The sequence below is a fragment of the Somniosus microcephalus genome, chromosome 7 (assembly GCF_052327205.1).
Source record: "Somniosus microcephalus isolate GS21.2 chromosome 7, FLI_Smic_1.0, whole genome shotgun sequence".
Classification (NCBI taxonomy): Eukaryota; Metazoa; Chordata; class Chondrichthyes; order Squaliformes; family Somniosidae; genus Somniosus; species Somniosus microcephalus.
Window position 1 is genome coordinate 142953986 of NC_140993.1, and position 16873 is coordinate 142970858.

General features: G+C 42.5%; 2 protein-coding genes across 7 annotated transcripts in view; both read right to left on the bottom strand.

Moving 5' to 3' along the window:
• LOC147114919 (uncharacterized) overlaps positions 1–1727 on the bottom strand; it is a 65215-nt gene extending 63488 nt beyond the window's left edge. Inside the window, exon 1 of the mRNA XM_085993030.1 lies at positions 1545–1727. Within this exon, the coding sequence (XP_085849156.1) occupies positions 1545–1572 (28 nt within the window). The 5' untranslated portion in view covers positions 1573–1727. The remainder of the gene's footprint in view (positions 1–1544) is intronic.
• Positions 1–16873, bottom strand: part of unm_hu7910 (un-named hu7910) — a 426260-nt gene that overhangs the window by 406624 nt on the left and 2763 nt on the right. For 2 of the 6 annotated variants that reach the window (XM_085993025.1, XM_085993026.1), the window contains exon 2: positions 9097–9166. The exons of the other annotated variants lie outside the window; for them this stretch is intronic. The gene's annotated coding sequence lies outside the window, so the exon portion shown is untranslated. The remainder of the gene's footprint in view (positions 1–9096; positions 9167–16873) is intronic. 6 annotated transcript variants of the gene reach the window in all.

Genomic DNA, 16873 nt, shown 5'->3' on the forward strand with positions numbered 1-16873 from the left:
GAAAATCTTTCTTTACAATTGTTCCAGATCCTCCTGTGGTATACCTGTGTTCTCACTTCCACCATTATTTGTAAAATTTAATATCGTCAACATTCCTTTATCCTTCACAACTAGACTTTCTCCTTCATCTCCAAGCAGCCCTGCCCTCTCCAACTATTATTTTACCTTTTTTTTTTGCTTACAAAAACCCTTATTATTTCCCTTTATATTATATGCTCATTTTCTTCTCATATTTCCTTCTAATCTGATAACATTTAACGGAGATCAAAGCTTAAACAGTTTGTCATTTGAACCTAGAGATGAAATTACTGCTTTGCCTTTAAGTAACTTTGGGGATCATGTACAAGATTGTGGAAAATTAGTTTTTCATGCAAATACTACTGTTTCGTTACAAGTCACCAAATGGGGATTTCTTTCCAAGTGCATTACTGTTATCAGAATGGTATGTCAACTCAATTTCAATTTACCCCCATATAGAAAAACTGAAAAGTAGAAGCTAGTCTTACAAAAAAACACAGCTGTTGTACAGGATAATCCCATAAACGTTTTCATTTGCAATTCAAAAGTAAACAGTCACATTCCTGATCCTTTTCTACAGGGAGTTTTCACAGAAACACCACCAATAGGCTTGTTGTACTACACTGTGTTGATGCAAGGTGGCTTAAATTTCACAGAAATGCAAATTGTGTTGTAAAGAATGCAAGTTGCTTATATTGAGCTGAGGCAAGCAGTGCAAAATCCCCTCCAGAAGCTGGTCTGACAACTACTTCAGTTACATATCCATTGCAATACAACTCTAAATTGTGCAAAGCAGTTCAAAATATTCAGGCAATGCACCAGGTCACTTAGGAACGTAAACTCACTTTTGGCTCTTAGCTACAATAAAGTGCCAGTTGCATCTATAGGCTCATGTCACTATAAACAGTTACTAGTCTCACACCAGTACCAGTGTAAGTACACCCGAGATATACCAACCCTCTTCCCAAGTAATCTTAGAACAGTAAACAGAAAAAAAGTGACATAATATGTGCATCAAATATTAGAACTCTCAACTGCAATATGTATTGTATGCTCATCAAAAACGCACCCTGGAAAAGTACAATTATTCACAGAAGCGGTTCTGTTGGCTACAGAACAATTTGTGTTACTGAAGTACAAGCCACCTAAAAGACAACACTAAGTACTCTGAGCCAGTCCATTTTTTTTAATCTGCAAGCTTTAGCCTGATGCGGGACTACAAAAAAAAGACCCAAGTTGAACTAATTTTAAATTAGATTATGCCAGTTCAGCACAAACTAATCGGAGATGGGCCCACTACCATAAAATGGAAAACAGCTTTACTTCAACATTACAGACCAACCAGGACACATTTAAATCTTCAACCACAGTATAAAAATCAAAAGGCAACTAGAAATTCTAGTGTTGCAAAATGCAGATGTTTGAGAAAAATCTTTATACATAAAAGTTTGCAAAAGATCAAGAGTCAAAGCAAGAAAACATCCAGTGCATATTCAGCTGCTTCCGCATATAAAATAGAACATTACCTGCATCATCTGCCATGGTGTCGGTCATCTACACTTTCCATAAAGTTGTAGGCAAAACCTTATAAAGTCTAATAAAGATGAAAAGCAAATCAAAATGTGCAACTCTGCGACCCAAACTCCAGCCTTAGCCTCATAGATAGGAGAGAGCTAACTCAGCTATAACCCGATACAAGATCAGCCTGCAGAATCTGCTAACAGAGTATTTTTAGATTTGCCTTCCCCATAAGCCAAACAGATTTAAGCACTCATATGGAAAGACTCCTCTTTGAATGACAACTATTTGGCATCAAACTTGTCTGGGTTACCCAACCAAAAGTCACCACAAATTCACTCACTATCTAGTGCCAAGTATTGCTCAATAAGAACAAAAGAACACAAAATGGGTTCTCATTGTTTCATTATTTTTCCAGCGAAGCATGCTTTAATGAATAATTCAGAAGCCGTTCAGTCACTAGGCACAATTAATAAAAGCAAACTGCTAAAAAATGTATCCTTCAATACTTGGTGTACCACATGGCTTGTAGAAAGTTTCTAACAGAACTCTGATATCAACTTATTTCCCAGCCCCCAAACTGGCCTTTTAATGTGTTTCATTTCCTGTGTTTTTTCAGTCCTGATGAAGGGTTTCGACCTGAAATGTTTACGCTATTTCTCTCTCCACAGATGTTGCCTGGCCTGCTGAGTTTTTCCAGCATTTTGTGTTATTTTAGACAATAGTACATTTAGCAGCAAAACTGCAAGTTATTTTTCTCACCTTCTCTCAAGGTGTCAGCACCTCACCTAATTAGCAATTCTTTACACAAGCCTAAAATGTGCAAAATAGCATGCTAGTCTAGGGCAGCCTTGGCTCAGTGGTAGAAAGTTTTCAAGAAAGGCGACATGTCCGATTGCGGCAATTACAGAGGAGTCTCCTTGCTGTCTGCCACAGGGAAGGTCATCGCAAGAATCCTCCTCAATCGCCTTCTCCCAGTGGCTGAACAGCTCCTCCCAGAGTCGCAATGCGGATTCCGTCCACTAAGGGGCACAATGAACATGATCTTCACCGCACGTCAACAACAAAAGAAATGCAGGGAACAGCACCAACCACTGTACATGGTCTTCTTTGACCTCAAAGGCCTTCGACACAGTGAGTGATTATGGAGTATCCTCCTCAAATTCGGCTGCCCTCAAAAGTTTGTCACCATCCTCCGCCTGCTTCACGACGACATGCAACCAGGGTCAAGCAAGACTGTGTCATCGCACCAACGCTCTTCTCGATCTTTCTGGCTGCAATGCTCCATCTCACCCTCAGTAAGCTCCCCGCTGGAGTGGAGCTAATCTACAGAACAAACGGGAAACACTTCAACCTCCATCGCCTCCAGTCCAGATCCAAGGTCATCCCATCCTCTGTCATCGAATTACAGTCGCCAACGCTTGTGTCTGCACACACGGAGGTCGAACTCCAAATCATCGTCAACACCTTCACCAAAGCTTACGAGAGCATGGGCCTTACACTAAACATCCGTAAGACAAAAGTCCTCTACCAACCTGCCCCCACCACACTGCTCCCCGATTATCAAAATCCATGACGAGGCCTTGGACAATGTGGACCACTTTCCATACCTCGGGAGCCTACTGTCAACAAGGGCAGACGTCGATGACGAAGTCCAACACCGCCTACAGTGTGCCAGTGCAGCCTTCGGTCGCCTGAGGAAGAGAGTGTTTGAATACCAGGACCTCAAACCCAGCACCAAGCTCATGGTCTACGGAGCAGTAGTGATACCTGCCCTCCTGTATGCTTCAGAGACATGGACCACGTACAGCAGGCACCTCAAAGCACTGGAGAGGTACCACCAACGCTGCCTCCGCAAGATCCTGCCAATCCATTGGCAGGATAGGCGCACCAACGTCAGTGTTCTTGCTCAGGCCAACATCCCCAGCATCGAAGCTTTGACCACGCTCGATCAGCTCCAATGGACGGGTCACATTGTCCGCATGCCCGATAAGAGACTCCCAAAACAAGCGCTCTACTCGGAGCTCCGACATGGCAAAGGAGCCCCAGGTGGGCAGAGGAAACGCTTCAAGGACACCCTCAAAGCCTCCTTGAAAAAGTGCAACATCCCCACCGACACCTGGGAATCCCTGGCCCAAGACCACACAAAGTGGAGAAGCATCCGGGAAGGCGCCGAGTACCTCGAGTCGCTTTGCCGGGAGCAAGCGGAAGCCAAGCGCAAGCAGTGCAAGGAGCGCACGTCAACCCAAGCACCCGCCCCTTCAACCACCGTCTGCCCCACCTAGGAGAGGCTGTAGGTCCCGCATTGGACTCATCAGTCACCTGAAAACTCATTTTTAGTGTGGAAGTCATCCTCGGTTCCAAGGGACTGCCTAAGAGAGCACTCTCACCTGCAAAAGATCATGGGTTCAAGGCCCACTCCAAAGATCTGAGCATATAATCCAGGCCGACACTTCAGTGCAGTATTAAGGGAGTGCTTCACTGTTGAAGGTGCAGTCTTTCAGATGGGATATTAAACCGAGGCCATCATTTGCCCCTCTCGGGTGGACATAAAAGATCCTATGGTACTATTCAAATAAATATCCAACAGTCTCACTCAAACGGTCAAAGAGAGGGCTGATGCAAAAATTGGTAAAAGATCAGTGTTGCTGTACCAGGTAGTCTGCTAAGGTTCAGATTAGAAGATGTTATTGGAGTAGAACATAGGGAGTGTTGCTCTTTAGCTGACCATCATATGCACGATCCAAAAATGAGCAAAGCTGACTGGGTACAAAAAGTGAGATTTCATTCCTTACCACTAACCATGATAGACACAGAAATTCAGCAAAAAAAAACTAAAAACATTCATGTTTAAAGGACTGGCTTTTGGCACATACCAGACAAAAAAATGAAGCAATCTTTATTCAAGGTCATGTGCATCGCTGTAGCAATATATAGCGTCAATCACATGACAGAGGGATACAGTAACCAGCAGACACTTTAAAAATTGTTTTATTTCCAAGTTTAATTCCAGAGTATAATGTGGATGACGGGGTGATCAGGCTGAATAGAACTGGAGCAGGAATTAAAAAGGGAAATTTAAACAAAACCAGCAAAAATCAAGATAAAAAGATTTTTTTTTTTGGATTTGTTCATGGGATGTGAGCAACACTTGAAAGCCCACATTTATTGCCCATCCTTGTTTCTGAGGTGCTGGTGGGGAGCCTTCTCCACGAATCACTGCAACCCTTGTGCTGATGGTGCTCCTACAATGATGTTAGTTCAGGAATTCCAGGATTTTCACCCTGGGTTGATGAAGGAACAGTAATTATATATCAAATTCAGGATAGTGTGTGACTTGGAGGTTATGGTGTTCCCATGATGATGCCCAAAATACTGTATTTTGTACAAAAAGTAACAAGTTAATCCTATGCCAGAACAGAGAGACCTAATTAAACTAAGCTATAATTTGCTTTCTCATCAAGGAAGAGGAGACTATTAGTTGCTATAGTATGGTATTTGCCAGGCATCAAATATAAAAGAGACAAACAGCATTTCAGAAAGATCTGAACCATTTAAACAAGTGAGCAAAGAAATGGCTTTTAACACAGATACAAAGAATGCAACATATATTGGAACAGGAATCAGCAAATAAAGTATACACAATAATGGAGGGGAAGGAAGGCATGAAGCGAGGGAGGGGCTCTCATTTACATAACACTTCGGGACATCCCAAAGAGCTTCACAGTGCAATGGTCTTTTTGAAATATAGCCACTGTTGTAATGTAGGGAAACATGCCAGCCATGCCGCACCCAAAGTCCCACAAACAGCAAATGAGATAAATGACCAGAAAGTCTGTGGCCATGAGGTTGGTTGAGGGATAAATGTTGGCTAGGGCACCAGAAGAACTCTCCTGCTTTTCAAGTAGTGTTGTGGGTCTTTTGTCTACCTGAAGGGGCAGATGAGAGTACGATCTCATCTGAAAGATGGCACCTCTGATAGTGCTGCACTCCCTCACTACTGCACTGTAGAGTCAGCCTAAATCAGTGGTTCTCAAACTTTTTCGGTTGAAGGACCCCTTTTCAAATCAATCAGTAATCACGGACACCTCATCTAAATTATACGATATAATACTCATGATATGAAAGTGCTGCACTTAAAAGAATGTTTTAATAATGCTTTTAAGAAAACAGGTATTTACTTAGATATCAGTGAGATGGGTGTGCCTGCTTCTCGCATCAATTCTGGGTACTCCACAGCAACAGATGGCTACTATGTACTGGGCAATTTTTTAAATAGTCAGCAGGCTGACCAAGGTGAATGAGCTTACAAGCACCTATGCACATGCTGGGATGCTGATGGAAGCGTGACTCACCACCAGTGTCCTAGGCCCAACCATCTTCAGCTGCTTCATCAATGACCTTCCCTCCAACATAAGGTCAGAAATGGGGATGTTCGCTGATGACTGCACAGTGTTCAGCGACATTCATAACTCCTCAGATAATGAAGCAGTCCATGCCCGCATGCAACAAGAACTGGACGACGTTCAGGCTTGGGCTGACAAGCAGCACGGTGGCATAGTGGTTAGCACTATTGCCTCACAGCGCCAGGGACCTGGGTTCGAATCCGGCCTCGGGTGACTGTCTGTGTGGAGTTTGCACATTCTCCCCGTGTTTGCGTGGGTTTTCTCCGGGTGCTCCGGTTTCCTCCCACAGTCCAAAGATGTGCGAGTTAGGTTGATTGGCTATCATAAATTGACCCTTAGTGTTGGGGGGATTGAATACGTGGGGTTACAGGGATAGGGTGGGATGTGTGTTGGTGTAGGGGTTATGGGGATCGGGTGGGATATGTGTCGGTGCAGGCTCGATGGGCCGAAATGGCCTCTATCTGCACTGTGGGGTTTCTGTGATTCTGTGATTCGCACCACACAAGTGCCAGGCAATGACTATTTCCAACAAACGGGTGTCGAACACTCGCCTCTTGACATTCAACGGCATTTCCATCGCCGAAACCCCACCATCAACATCCTGGGGGTTAACCATTGACCAGAAACTTAACTGGACCAGCCACATAAATATTGTGGCAACAAGAGCAGGTCAGAGGCTGGGTATTCTGCAGCGAGTGTCTCACCTCCTGACTCGCCAAAGCCTTTCCACCATCTGCAAGGCACAAGTAAGGAGTGTGATGGAATACTCGCCACTTGCCTGGATGAGTGCAGCTCCAACAACATCCAGGACAAAGCAGCCTGTTTGATTGGCACCCCATCCACCACCTTAAACATTCACTCCCTCCACCACCGGCGTACCGTGGCTGCAGTGTGTACCATCTACAAGATGTACAGTAGCAACTCGCCAAGGCTTCTTCGGCAGCACCTCCCAAGCCCACAACCTCTTCCACCTAGAAGGACAAGGGCAGCAGGCGCATGGGAACACCACCACCTCTAAGTTCCCTTCCAAGTCACACACCATCCTGACTTGGAAGTATATCGCCGGTTCTTCTTCATCGCTGGGTCAAAATCCTGGAACTCCCTTCCTAACAGCACTGTGGGAGTACCTTCACCACACGGACTGCAGCGGTTCAAGGCGGCGGCTCACCACCACCTTCGAGGGCAATTAGGGATGGGCAATAAATGCTGGCCTTGCCAGCGACACCCACATCCCATAAACAAATTTTTAAAAAGTCCCACTGGCATGTTCTGTAACAGCTGCACTGTGGGATTGTACGTGTTTGCATGAACACACTCAGGCACATGTTTGAAGGGCCCCACAAGCGTTATGAGCACGTGTCAGGAGGATGGCACAGGGCAGTGGCGCCAGGGAGAGGAATCAACTTGACTGGAAGTGAGCACTCGTTGCAAATGAGTAAAAGCTGTGGGCCTGTGAGGAGGTAGGCCCAGCCGTTGAGAACAATTCGCAAGAACTGAATCAGTGTCTGTTTTATAAAGAGGAGCAGGCTTGAAACTACCTCCGGTCGCAAACCCCCTGGAAGTCTCTGCAGATGCCCAGGGGTTCACAGACCCCAGTTTGAGAACCACTGGCATAGATTATGTGCTCAAGTGTCAGCAGTGGGGCACGAACTCACTACTTTGACTCAGGTGAAATTGCTACCACTGAGCCAAGGCTGACACCTGACAATTACAACTTTGGCCACAAGGGATTGAACTAATGACTTTCGCAACCTATTTATGTCAAGCAATCCAGTCTCCACATTCAACCACACAGACATCAACAGACAGGTCCCCTTCAACCCCTAAAAGAAAAGGTACTAAAATATCTGGGAATGATTACTCATCATTCAATAAAAGGTCCCAGTCAAAGCTAATCAAATTCAAGGATTTACCTTAAGGATGCATAATTGCAAGTCAAAACATGTTATTCCAACCTTGTACAGAACACTAGTGAAGCGCCATTTAAAACAGTGTGCGCAACTCTGGGCATCCTAATTTGAAAAAGGACACAGATATGCTGCAGAGAGTTGATGGAAGAGTGACAATGGTTCCAAGTCTTGGAGCTCTGATATATTAGGAGAAACTCGCAATGCTAGAAAGAACAAGATTGAGGGGAGACATGATCTAGCTCGAGGCCAAAGGTACTAGATAAATGCATGTTGGAATGCAGTTAAGGTCAAAAGGCTAGGTGTGAAATAATCAAATACATCACCAGAAACAATAGTTCTTAAGCTGCTACGAGGGAGAGATGTGTTTGTCTAAGAGAAGCAGGCAATGTCAAATAATGGAAATGTGAGGCTGGTGAATATTTTGGGTGCAACACAATGACAACTGAGGATTTCTCAGGAAAAGTTCTGCAGAAGATTAGAGTCCAAGATATGATATACTGTACATTACCCATTAAAGAAAAGGGCTTAATATGTCAAGTGTTCCTTTCTCACTCCATGCTTAGTTATTACCACTTGGCACACTACATCAGAGGCTGGTACTGTACTTCATGTCACCATTCACCTCAAAGAATACTGAGTAATGCACTAATGGCACTTACAGTGGAAACATTTAAAAGAATGGAATGATCAAAATATGAAAACTAAAACTAAAACATATTGTCCTGCAAAAATTGCAAATGGGTGGCAAGCTAACAGAGAAACAGAACCACCCTCTCCCTGTACAAACATCTGTATTTTAGGTTTGACATTCAAAAATGATTTTAAGAGTACACTCATGCAGAGTTTAGCCCAAAATCTACTTGGTCAAACACCTTGGTTAGTCAGAGTTTTTAAAAAAATAGAAAAACAAACCATCTTTACCACAACCAAAATATTAACATTGCTAAACAGCACAACTATAGCAATGAAACTTGCAAATAAAGTTAGCACATCACTTCAAATGTTTTGGTTACTTAACAAAACAATCTCATTACAAATGCTAACATGTCAACTCAGAAAGAGCATCTTACTTGCCCAGGAGCTTACAAACTGCTCAGACAATGGAGGGGGAAAAAAAAAACACAGCAACAGAAAAAACGTTGCATGCAAGCACACAAATTCAACTGGTACAATCAAAGCTACGAACATCAAGCACTAATGATGATAATCGAGCTCAACAACATGCCATTCACAACAAAGGTTACCAGTGTCATAGTCTTCGTTAGGAAAGCTCACAGTTCCAGTTGAACTTGTAGCAGTGTTGATGCACAGGTTCTGTGCCAAGATGGAAGAATCAATAGTTAAAAAGCAGTAAACCTGAAAACTGTTTACAGTATTAGACAAAATTATTACACAGACCATTTTTATGTCAATGTTTAGATACTCGGGTTTAAGGGCCAAGGACAAAAACAAAATCATTTAGTATGCACTTGTTTTGTGAAATATTTAGCCATCAGCATTAATTAGTGAAAGTTGATTTCTCCCATACAATGAAATGGCTCCAAGTCATCCAATTAGAAAAATGATTACTGCACCATCACCACTAAGCACCATTTAGTTACACCCCCCCCCCCACTGCTGGGGAGGGTTTAAACTAACTTGGCAGGGGGTTGGGGTACAGAGTGGAGCTATAGTAGGGGGTGATTTACGGCCAAATACAGAGGGAAAAGCAAGTCAGCTGGGAAGGCAGAGCAAATATGTGAAGGCAAAAGGCAATATGGCAAGGCTGGAAGGCATTTATTTTAATGCAAGGAGTCTTGCAAATAAGGTGGATGAACTGAAGTTGTTGTTGAACACATGGGAGTACGATATTGTTGCTATCACGGAGACATGGTTGAGGGAGGGTCAGGACTGGCAGCTCAATATTCCGGGGTATAGAATCTTCAGGCGAGACAGAGGGGGGTGTAAAAGGGGAGGGGGTGTTGCAATATTAATTAAGGAGTCAATTACTGCTGTAAGGAGGGATGATATATTAGCGGGTTCCTCTAATGAGGCCATATGGGTAGAACTTAAAAACAAAAAGGGGGCAAGCACTTTGCTGGGAGTGTACTATAGGCCCCCAAACAGTCAGGGGGAGATAGAGGAACAGATATGTAGGCAAATCTCAGAGAAGTGCGAAAATAATAGGGTAATAATAGTGGGGGATTTCAACTTCCCCAATATAAATTGGGACAGTCAGAGTGTGAAAGGCTTAGAGGGTGCAGAATTCTTAAAGTGCATCCAGGAGAGCTTTTTGAGCCAACATGTAGAAAGTCCTACAAGAGAGGGGGCGGTACTGGACCTAATTCTGGGGAATGTAGCCGGGCAAGTGGTGGAAGTGTCAGTAGGAGAGCATTTTGGCGACAGTGACCATAATTCGGTGAGATTTAAGGTGGTCATGGAAAAAGACAAAGACGGCCCGGAAATAAGGGTTCTAAATTGGGGGAAGGCCGATTTTAATATGATAAGGCAGGATCTGGCCAAAGTGGACTGGGAGCAGCTGCTTATAGGAAAATCCACATCAAAACAGTGGGAGACTTTCAGAAGGGAAATAGAGAGAGTACAACGCCAACATGTTCCTGTAAAGGTCAAGGGTGGGACCAACAAGCAAAGGGAACCTTGGATGACAAGGGATATATAAAAATGCATTAGAAATAAGAGGGGGGCTTTTGGCAGTTACAAAAGACTAAAGACAGAAGAAGCCCTAGAGGAGTATAAAAAGTGCAGGGGCATACTTAAAAAAGAAATTAGGAGGGCGAGGAGGGGCCATGAAATAACACTGGCGAGCAAAATAAAGGAAAATCCTAAGATGTTTTATAAGTATATTAAGGGCAAGAGGATAACCAGGGAAAGGGTAGGGCCCATTAGGGACCAAAGTGGCAAGCTGTGTGTAGAGCCAGAGGATGTAGGCGGGGTTTTAAATGAATTTTTTGCATCTGTGTTCACTATGGAGAAAGACGATGCAGACATAGAAATCGGGCAAGGGGACTGTGACATACTTGAACATATTAGCATCGAGAGGGAGGAGGTGCTAGCGGTTTTAGCAGGCCAAAAAGTGGATAAATCCCCAGACCCGGACGAGATGTATCCCAGGCTGCTGTGGGAGGCAAGGGAGGAGATTGCAGGGGCTCTGACACTAATTTTCAGAACCTCTCTGGCCACAGGGGATGTACCAGAGGACTGGAGAACAGCTAACGTAGTACCATTATTCAAGAAGGGTAGCAGGGATAAACCAGGGAATTACAGGCCAGTGAGTCTAACATCTGTGGTGGGGAAATTATTGGAAAAAATTCTGAGGGACAAAATTAATCTCCACTTGGAGAGGCAAGGATTAATCGGGGATAGTCAGCATGGCTTTGTCAAGGGTAAATCATGTCTAACAAATCTGATCGAATTTTTCGAGGGGGTGACTAGTGGGGTGGATGAGGGAAATGCTGTGGATGTGGTGTACATGGACTTCAGTAAAGCTTTTGACAAAGTCCCGCATAGGAGACTGGTCAAGAAGGTAAGAGCCCATGGGATCCAGGGTGCCTTGGCGCGTTGGATCCTAAACTGGCTGAGTGGCAGGAGGCAGAGGGTGATGGTCGAAGGTTGCTTTTGTGACTGGAAGCCTGTGTCCAGTGGGGTACCTCAGGGATCGGTGCTGGGTCCCTTATTGTTTGTGATCTACATAAATGATTTGGATGAAAATGTAAAAGGTATGATCAGTAAGTTCGCAGATGACACGAAAATTGGTGGGGTGGTAAATTGCGAGGAGGAAAGCCTCCGGCTACAGGACGATATAAACGGGTTGGTCAGATGGGCGGAAAAGTGGCAAATGGAATTTAACCCTGAAAAGTGCGAGGTGATGCATTTTGGACGGACAAATAAGGCAAGGGAATACACAATGAGTGGTAGGACCCTAGGAAGTACAGAGGGTCAGAGGGACCTTGGTGTACATGTACATAGATCCCTGAAGGCAGCGGAGCAGGTAGATAAGGTGGTTAAAAAGGCATATGGGATACTTGCCTTCATTAGCCGAGGCATAGAATATAAGAGCAGGGAGGTTATGATGGAGCTGTACAAAACGCTGGTGAGGCCACAGCTGGAGTACTGTGTGCAGTTCTGGTCGCCTCACTATAGGAAGGATGTGATTGTTTTGGAGAGGGTGCAGAGAAGATTCACCAGGATGTTACCTGGGATGGAGCGCCTCAGCTATGAAGAGAGGCTGGACAGGCTGGAGTTGTTTTCCTTGGAGCAGAGAAGGCTGAGGGGGGACCTGATTGAGGTGTACAAAATAATGAGGGGCATAGATAGGGTAGATAAAGAGGAACTTTTCCCCTTAGTGGGGGGGTCAATAACAAGGGGGCATAGATTCAGGGTAAGGGGCAGGAGATTTAGAGGGGATTTGAGGAGGAACTTTTTCACCCAGAGGGTGGTTGGAATGTGGAACTCAATGCCTGAAAGGGTGGTGGAGGCAGGAACCCTCAACATTCAAGAAGCATTTGGATGAGCACTTGAAATGCCATTGCATACAAGGCTATGGACCAAATGCTGGAAAATGGGATTAGACTGGACAGGGATGGATGGGCGGCGCAGACACGATGGGCCGAAGGGCCTCTTTCTGTGCTGTAAAACTCTATGACTATGACTCTAATAATTATGTTTTATTCATTAGCATAAGGAAATAGTGTGTTCAACTCAATAACCATCACAAGGGTCTTCAACATGAGGCAAGTTCAGATGTTGGTAAATCCATCCTACACTTGAGAGTTGGATAAATGCCTTTCTAATGAACGTGATTCAAAAGGGTTAAAATTTCTGAACAATGTTATGTACCTCAGGCTATTAAGGTGCTCAAAGGCAGCAGTAATCAGATGGTACAGTTCAGGATGTTAGTCAGATGGATGTAAATGTGACAGAAGGTTCCTTGGCAAAAAAGTTTCATAAATGATGCACCAATAGGAAATGTCTCAGCTTCTAAACTGACAGCAGCAAATGTCTATAAAGCATATCAAAAGGCTCTGTTCAGTGTTTTCAACATCACTGTCTTTAATATAAAAAGGGAAAACAAGTTTCAAAGTGGATGTTTTGCCACTGACTAAGACTGCTCTAACTAAGCTACTAGCAGTTTTAATCACCAAGTTTATTTCTACAGGATAGGAAAAGAGGACTAAACATCAACATATGATTCAAATTGAGACTTAATTAAAATAAACTTAAACTGATTAAAGACTCGTGTTTAACAGATGACCTGCAGTCCAGTGAAATAAAACTTTTAAATACAACCACTAGATTCCCGCATTATTTCAGCAATCGGTACATCAGGATCTGGTGACAAGAACACAATAGCAAAATACTGTGGAAATCTGAAATTACAACAGAAAATGCTGGAAACACTCAGCAGGCCAGGCAGCATCAGTGGAGAGAAAAATCCACGGATGCTGCCTGGCCTGCTGAGTGTTTCCAGCATTTTCTGTTGTTATTTCTGGTGACAAGAAGGTTGCTAACAAATTGCTCTATACTCAGCTCCCAGTTAAATGGAAGCATCCACTTTGAAGCTTACTTTTCTCTCTAACCGGACTGCTAATAATTCTTGGCAGAAACTAGTAGTGGAGTGGCTGTTAAACAAGAAGTCATTCGGAGTCTGACATTTCCCTTTAATCATTTTTGTATGCGGTTCCATTAAGGTACATGGGGTTTAATCAGAAGAATAGTTCCTTCAGCCATTTGTGTATTACTTATTTCCGACTGTCGTAACTACCAAGACTTTTATTTTTGCAGAATTGAGGTAGAAGTAAAGAAAATGAAGGTCACAATAATGGTACATTTTTAAAAAATTGCATACATTAAAATAGTCTGCTCACACTAATGCAAAACTGAACAGAATAAGGAAGAGTACCTCTTAATACAGCAAGTTTACATCCTAGCTACAATATAGTATATAACCTTGCCAGTTTACAATATAGAATATAACCTCTAGTGGCATTTAACTGGACTCAATGTTTTATATTTTTATCTGTAGACTACTACACAGAAAAGTTTAGGCTCATGTCACGATCACTTCTTAAAACAATCCAATTTTAAAGCTGTTTTCACAGTTTGGCCCACATCTCAGGAGTCAAGGCAAACTCAACCACGCACATTTCATTTTGTAATATGCAGCTGACTTTCCTATAAACTGGGTGCACTATGCGGCCCAACTTTGTATGCATCTGCAAGCTGGTCATGATATTGTGGCCAGTGTATATACACTGAATAGTGGCATCATGATTGTTACAAATTTAGTCTGGTTCAGTGGCATCCGTCACTCCCGTAAGCAAATCCCATGTCTCTTATATTAAGAGTTGACCCAACCTGCTCAATATTAAATAATAGCATAACCCAGGGGCTGTAACAATGTGTTTCCCAGTGATGTACAAACAGGGTATCGCGTCTTTCACACGTGATTCGCCAATCTTTCAGCTACTGGACTATTTACCCTTTATTATTGAGACAAACCCCACAATGGCCTACATGCTGGTCTTTCACCCCAACCTGGGTTTGAATCTAGCCAATACTGATGACATGAAAGTCTCTTCAGTGTTGACTGCCAAGGTCCTATGTGGAAAAAAAAATGGGACAAGCTTATCCCAATCCCTACTGGGCATTGTTTCAGGTCCACAGCACAAGACTGCCCCGAACTTCAGTCTCACAAGGAGCGGAGGGGCTACAGGACAATTGAGAGAAATAGAAAATACCATGTTGGTGCTCTTCAGAGATGGATCAGAACTGTACATCTGACCAAGCTATCTATGCCTGAACTGGGAGCACTTGTATGAATGAGCTATTGTCTGCATCAAGAAAATATTCCATTTCCCAGTAATAATATTGCAGACTTATGAGTGCATATTTCAAAAATAAAAATTTCCAAAACAAGGATAAACCCATAGGTTGCTGCAACACAGCAAAAGAAAAGCACCTAACCACTGAAAGGGTGGCATATCCCAGAAAAGGATCACAACTGGCTAGCCACTAAAATGCAACGAAATTTCAATTCACAAATTATTCTTGATACAAACACTGAATCCACTATTTTCTATCCTTTTGAAAAGAAAGATACAAGGACCAGTTAACTTTCATCCTGTACTGAAGTTTGTGATTCTAAAAAAAAGTCAGCTGTTCCAAACAACTGTCAAGAAAAGTTAAGTGGGCACTTTATAAACAAAAATGGGGTTGACAAGACATTTAAAAAGTACAAGTTACATAATATTTGAACTGAAGGAATTGCTGGTTTGCTTAACCTTAGCATTTAAAGCAACAGAATTTTTAAAAGCAACTTCATAAATTATGAATTATGGAAATAAAAGTAGATTATATAACGCTATAATAAATGCATGCCCAATTGCTTGGTTATGAATTCAAAATGTCAGTTCAGCAATAAAATCATACTGATCAGTCAAGATCTGTACCTCACTAAAACTTGAGATTTTAGATATGGGATAGAGCTCCTTTAGTTGCAAAAACTTGGCTTGAAAAGTTTGGAATACAAAGTCACCTGTACTGTGTTCTAAAACTGGTTCATGTCCTTGTAAAAAGGGGAGACATTTGTTAATTTCCCACCAGCTTTTGGTCGGCTTAAATAAAAAAAAATCTTTTGGATCTTGTCTGTAAGTGGGGGAGGAACGAGAAGCAAGGAGAAAGGAAGAAACACAGCTGGTCAACACAATGTACAGTCACTTTAATTAAAAGCAACTGACTGTGCATTTCACAAATTCCCTTGCTTCGCTTTGCCTTTCAACTGACTTTACGGACATGTGCCCCTGAACAGTTTAACACAGCATTTTTGTTATCTTTTCCAAATGACTGGCTATGTAAAAATATCTCAATATTAATGTTAAAATGAAATGCCCTTAGCCAAAACGTTAAACGGTCTTTTCTCTATATATGCCGATGGACTGCTGTATATATCCAGCATTTTCTTATTTCAGACTTTCTGCGTTCTCAGTGAAACGGTTTACAATAAGGTAGCTTCAGTTCTGAGTATGCAGTCCAGATGGAATGGTTTAATATACAACTCTGAAAGCTATTCCGATATGGAATGGAAATCATTTATTTCACAAACTACCTACAAAGCCATGGAAATGACAATCTTCACTACACAACAGCTCTTTATGACATACTACCCTGTGCTATGTTGGCAAGTGACTTGATGCAATAGAATTGCCTGCACAGCAAACCAATAGTTTTCGCCTCCAGTGCACATTCCTACTGTAACACACAATTAGAGCTGAACACTAATGAAGTAGGATTTATAATAACTCAATAAAGTGATGCACATCATTCCAATTTTTGAAAACATAATTTAAGTTACTATTTTTGTTATTTATAAGCCAATTTAAATAGACATGCAGTTTCTATAGTTACTTTTATGCCTTATATTCTTGCTAAAAGGAAAAATTCATGAAATTCCAACTTAGGTTACAGTAATAAGTGGCCAACTCCATAATCAAGCACTGAAATAGTCGCCACCATATATTTAACAAGGACATCGTCCCTTGAATGATGCACATGTTTCCATCAGCTACTGCTTCATTAGTGGAACTTAAGTTGTAATTTAGGAGGCCTGTCCAAGTTAACACAATTATAGCTAGAAACAAGAACAATTATTTTTGCTTTAGAAACTGTATAAATATATTTTTGTACTTTCTTTTTCCTTTTATTTGTCCTCAGTAACTAGCACAGGATGAAGACCACAGGGATCCCACTCATGAACTGACGAGATGCAGCATGCAAGATGTTGCTCCCAGCGCACAAATATTCAAATTTATAGTGCACAATTCTCTGCAGTACCACGTTTGACAATTTTCATATGCATATAAATAATTAACACTTCAGACATCATCTTAACTCCAGGATGAGTTCCTGGCTTGGAACACAGATAAGCTATATGCTGTTGTGTGGAATATATAATCATTTCTATTTTGTTGTTTGCCAACATGGCATCATGACAGACAGAAATGAAAGGCCAATTCCGTGCCATGC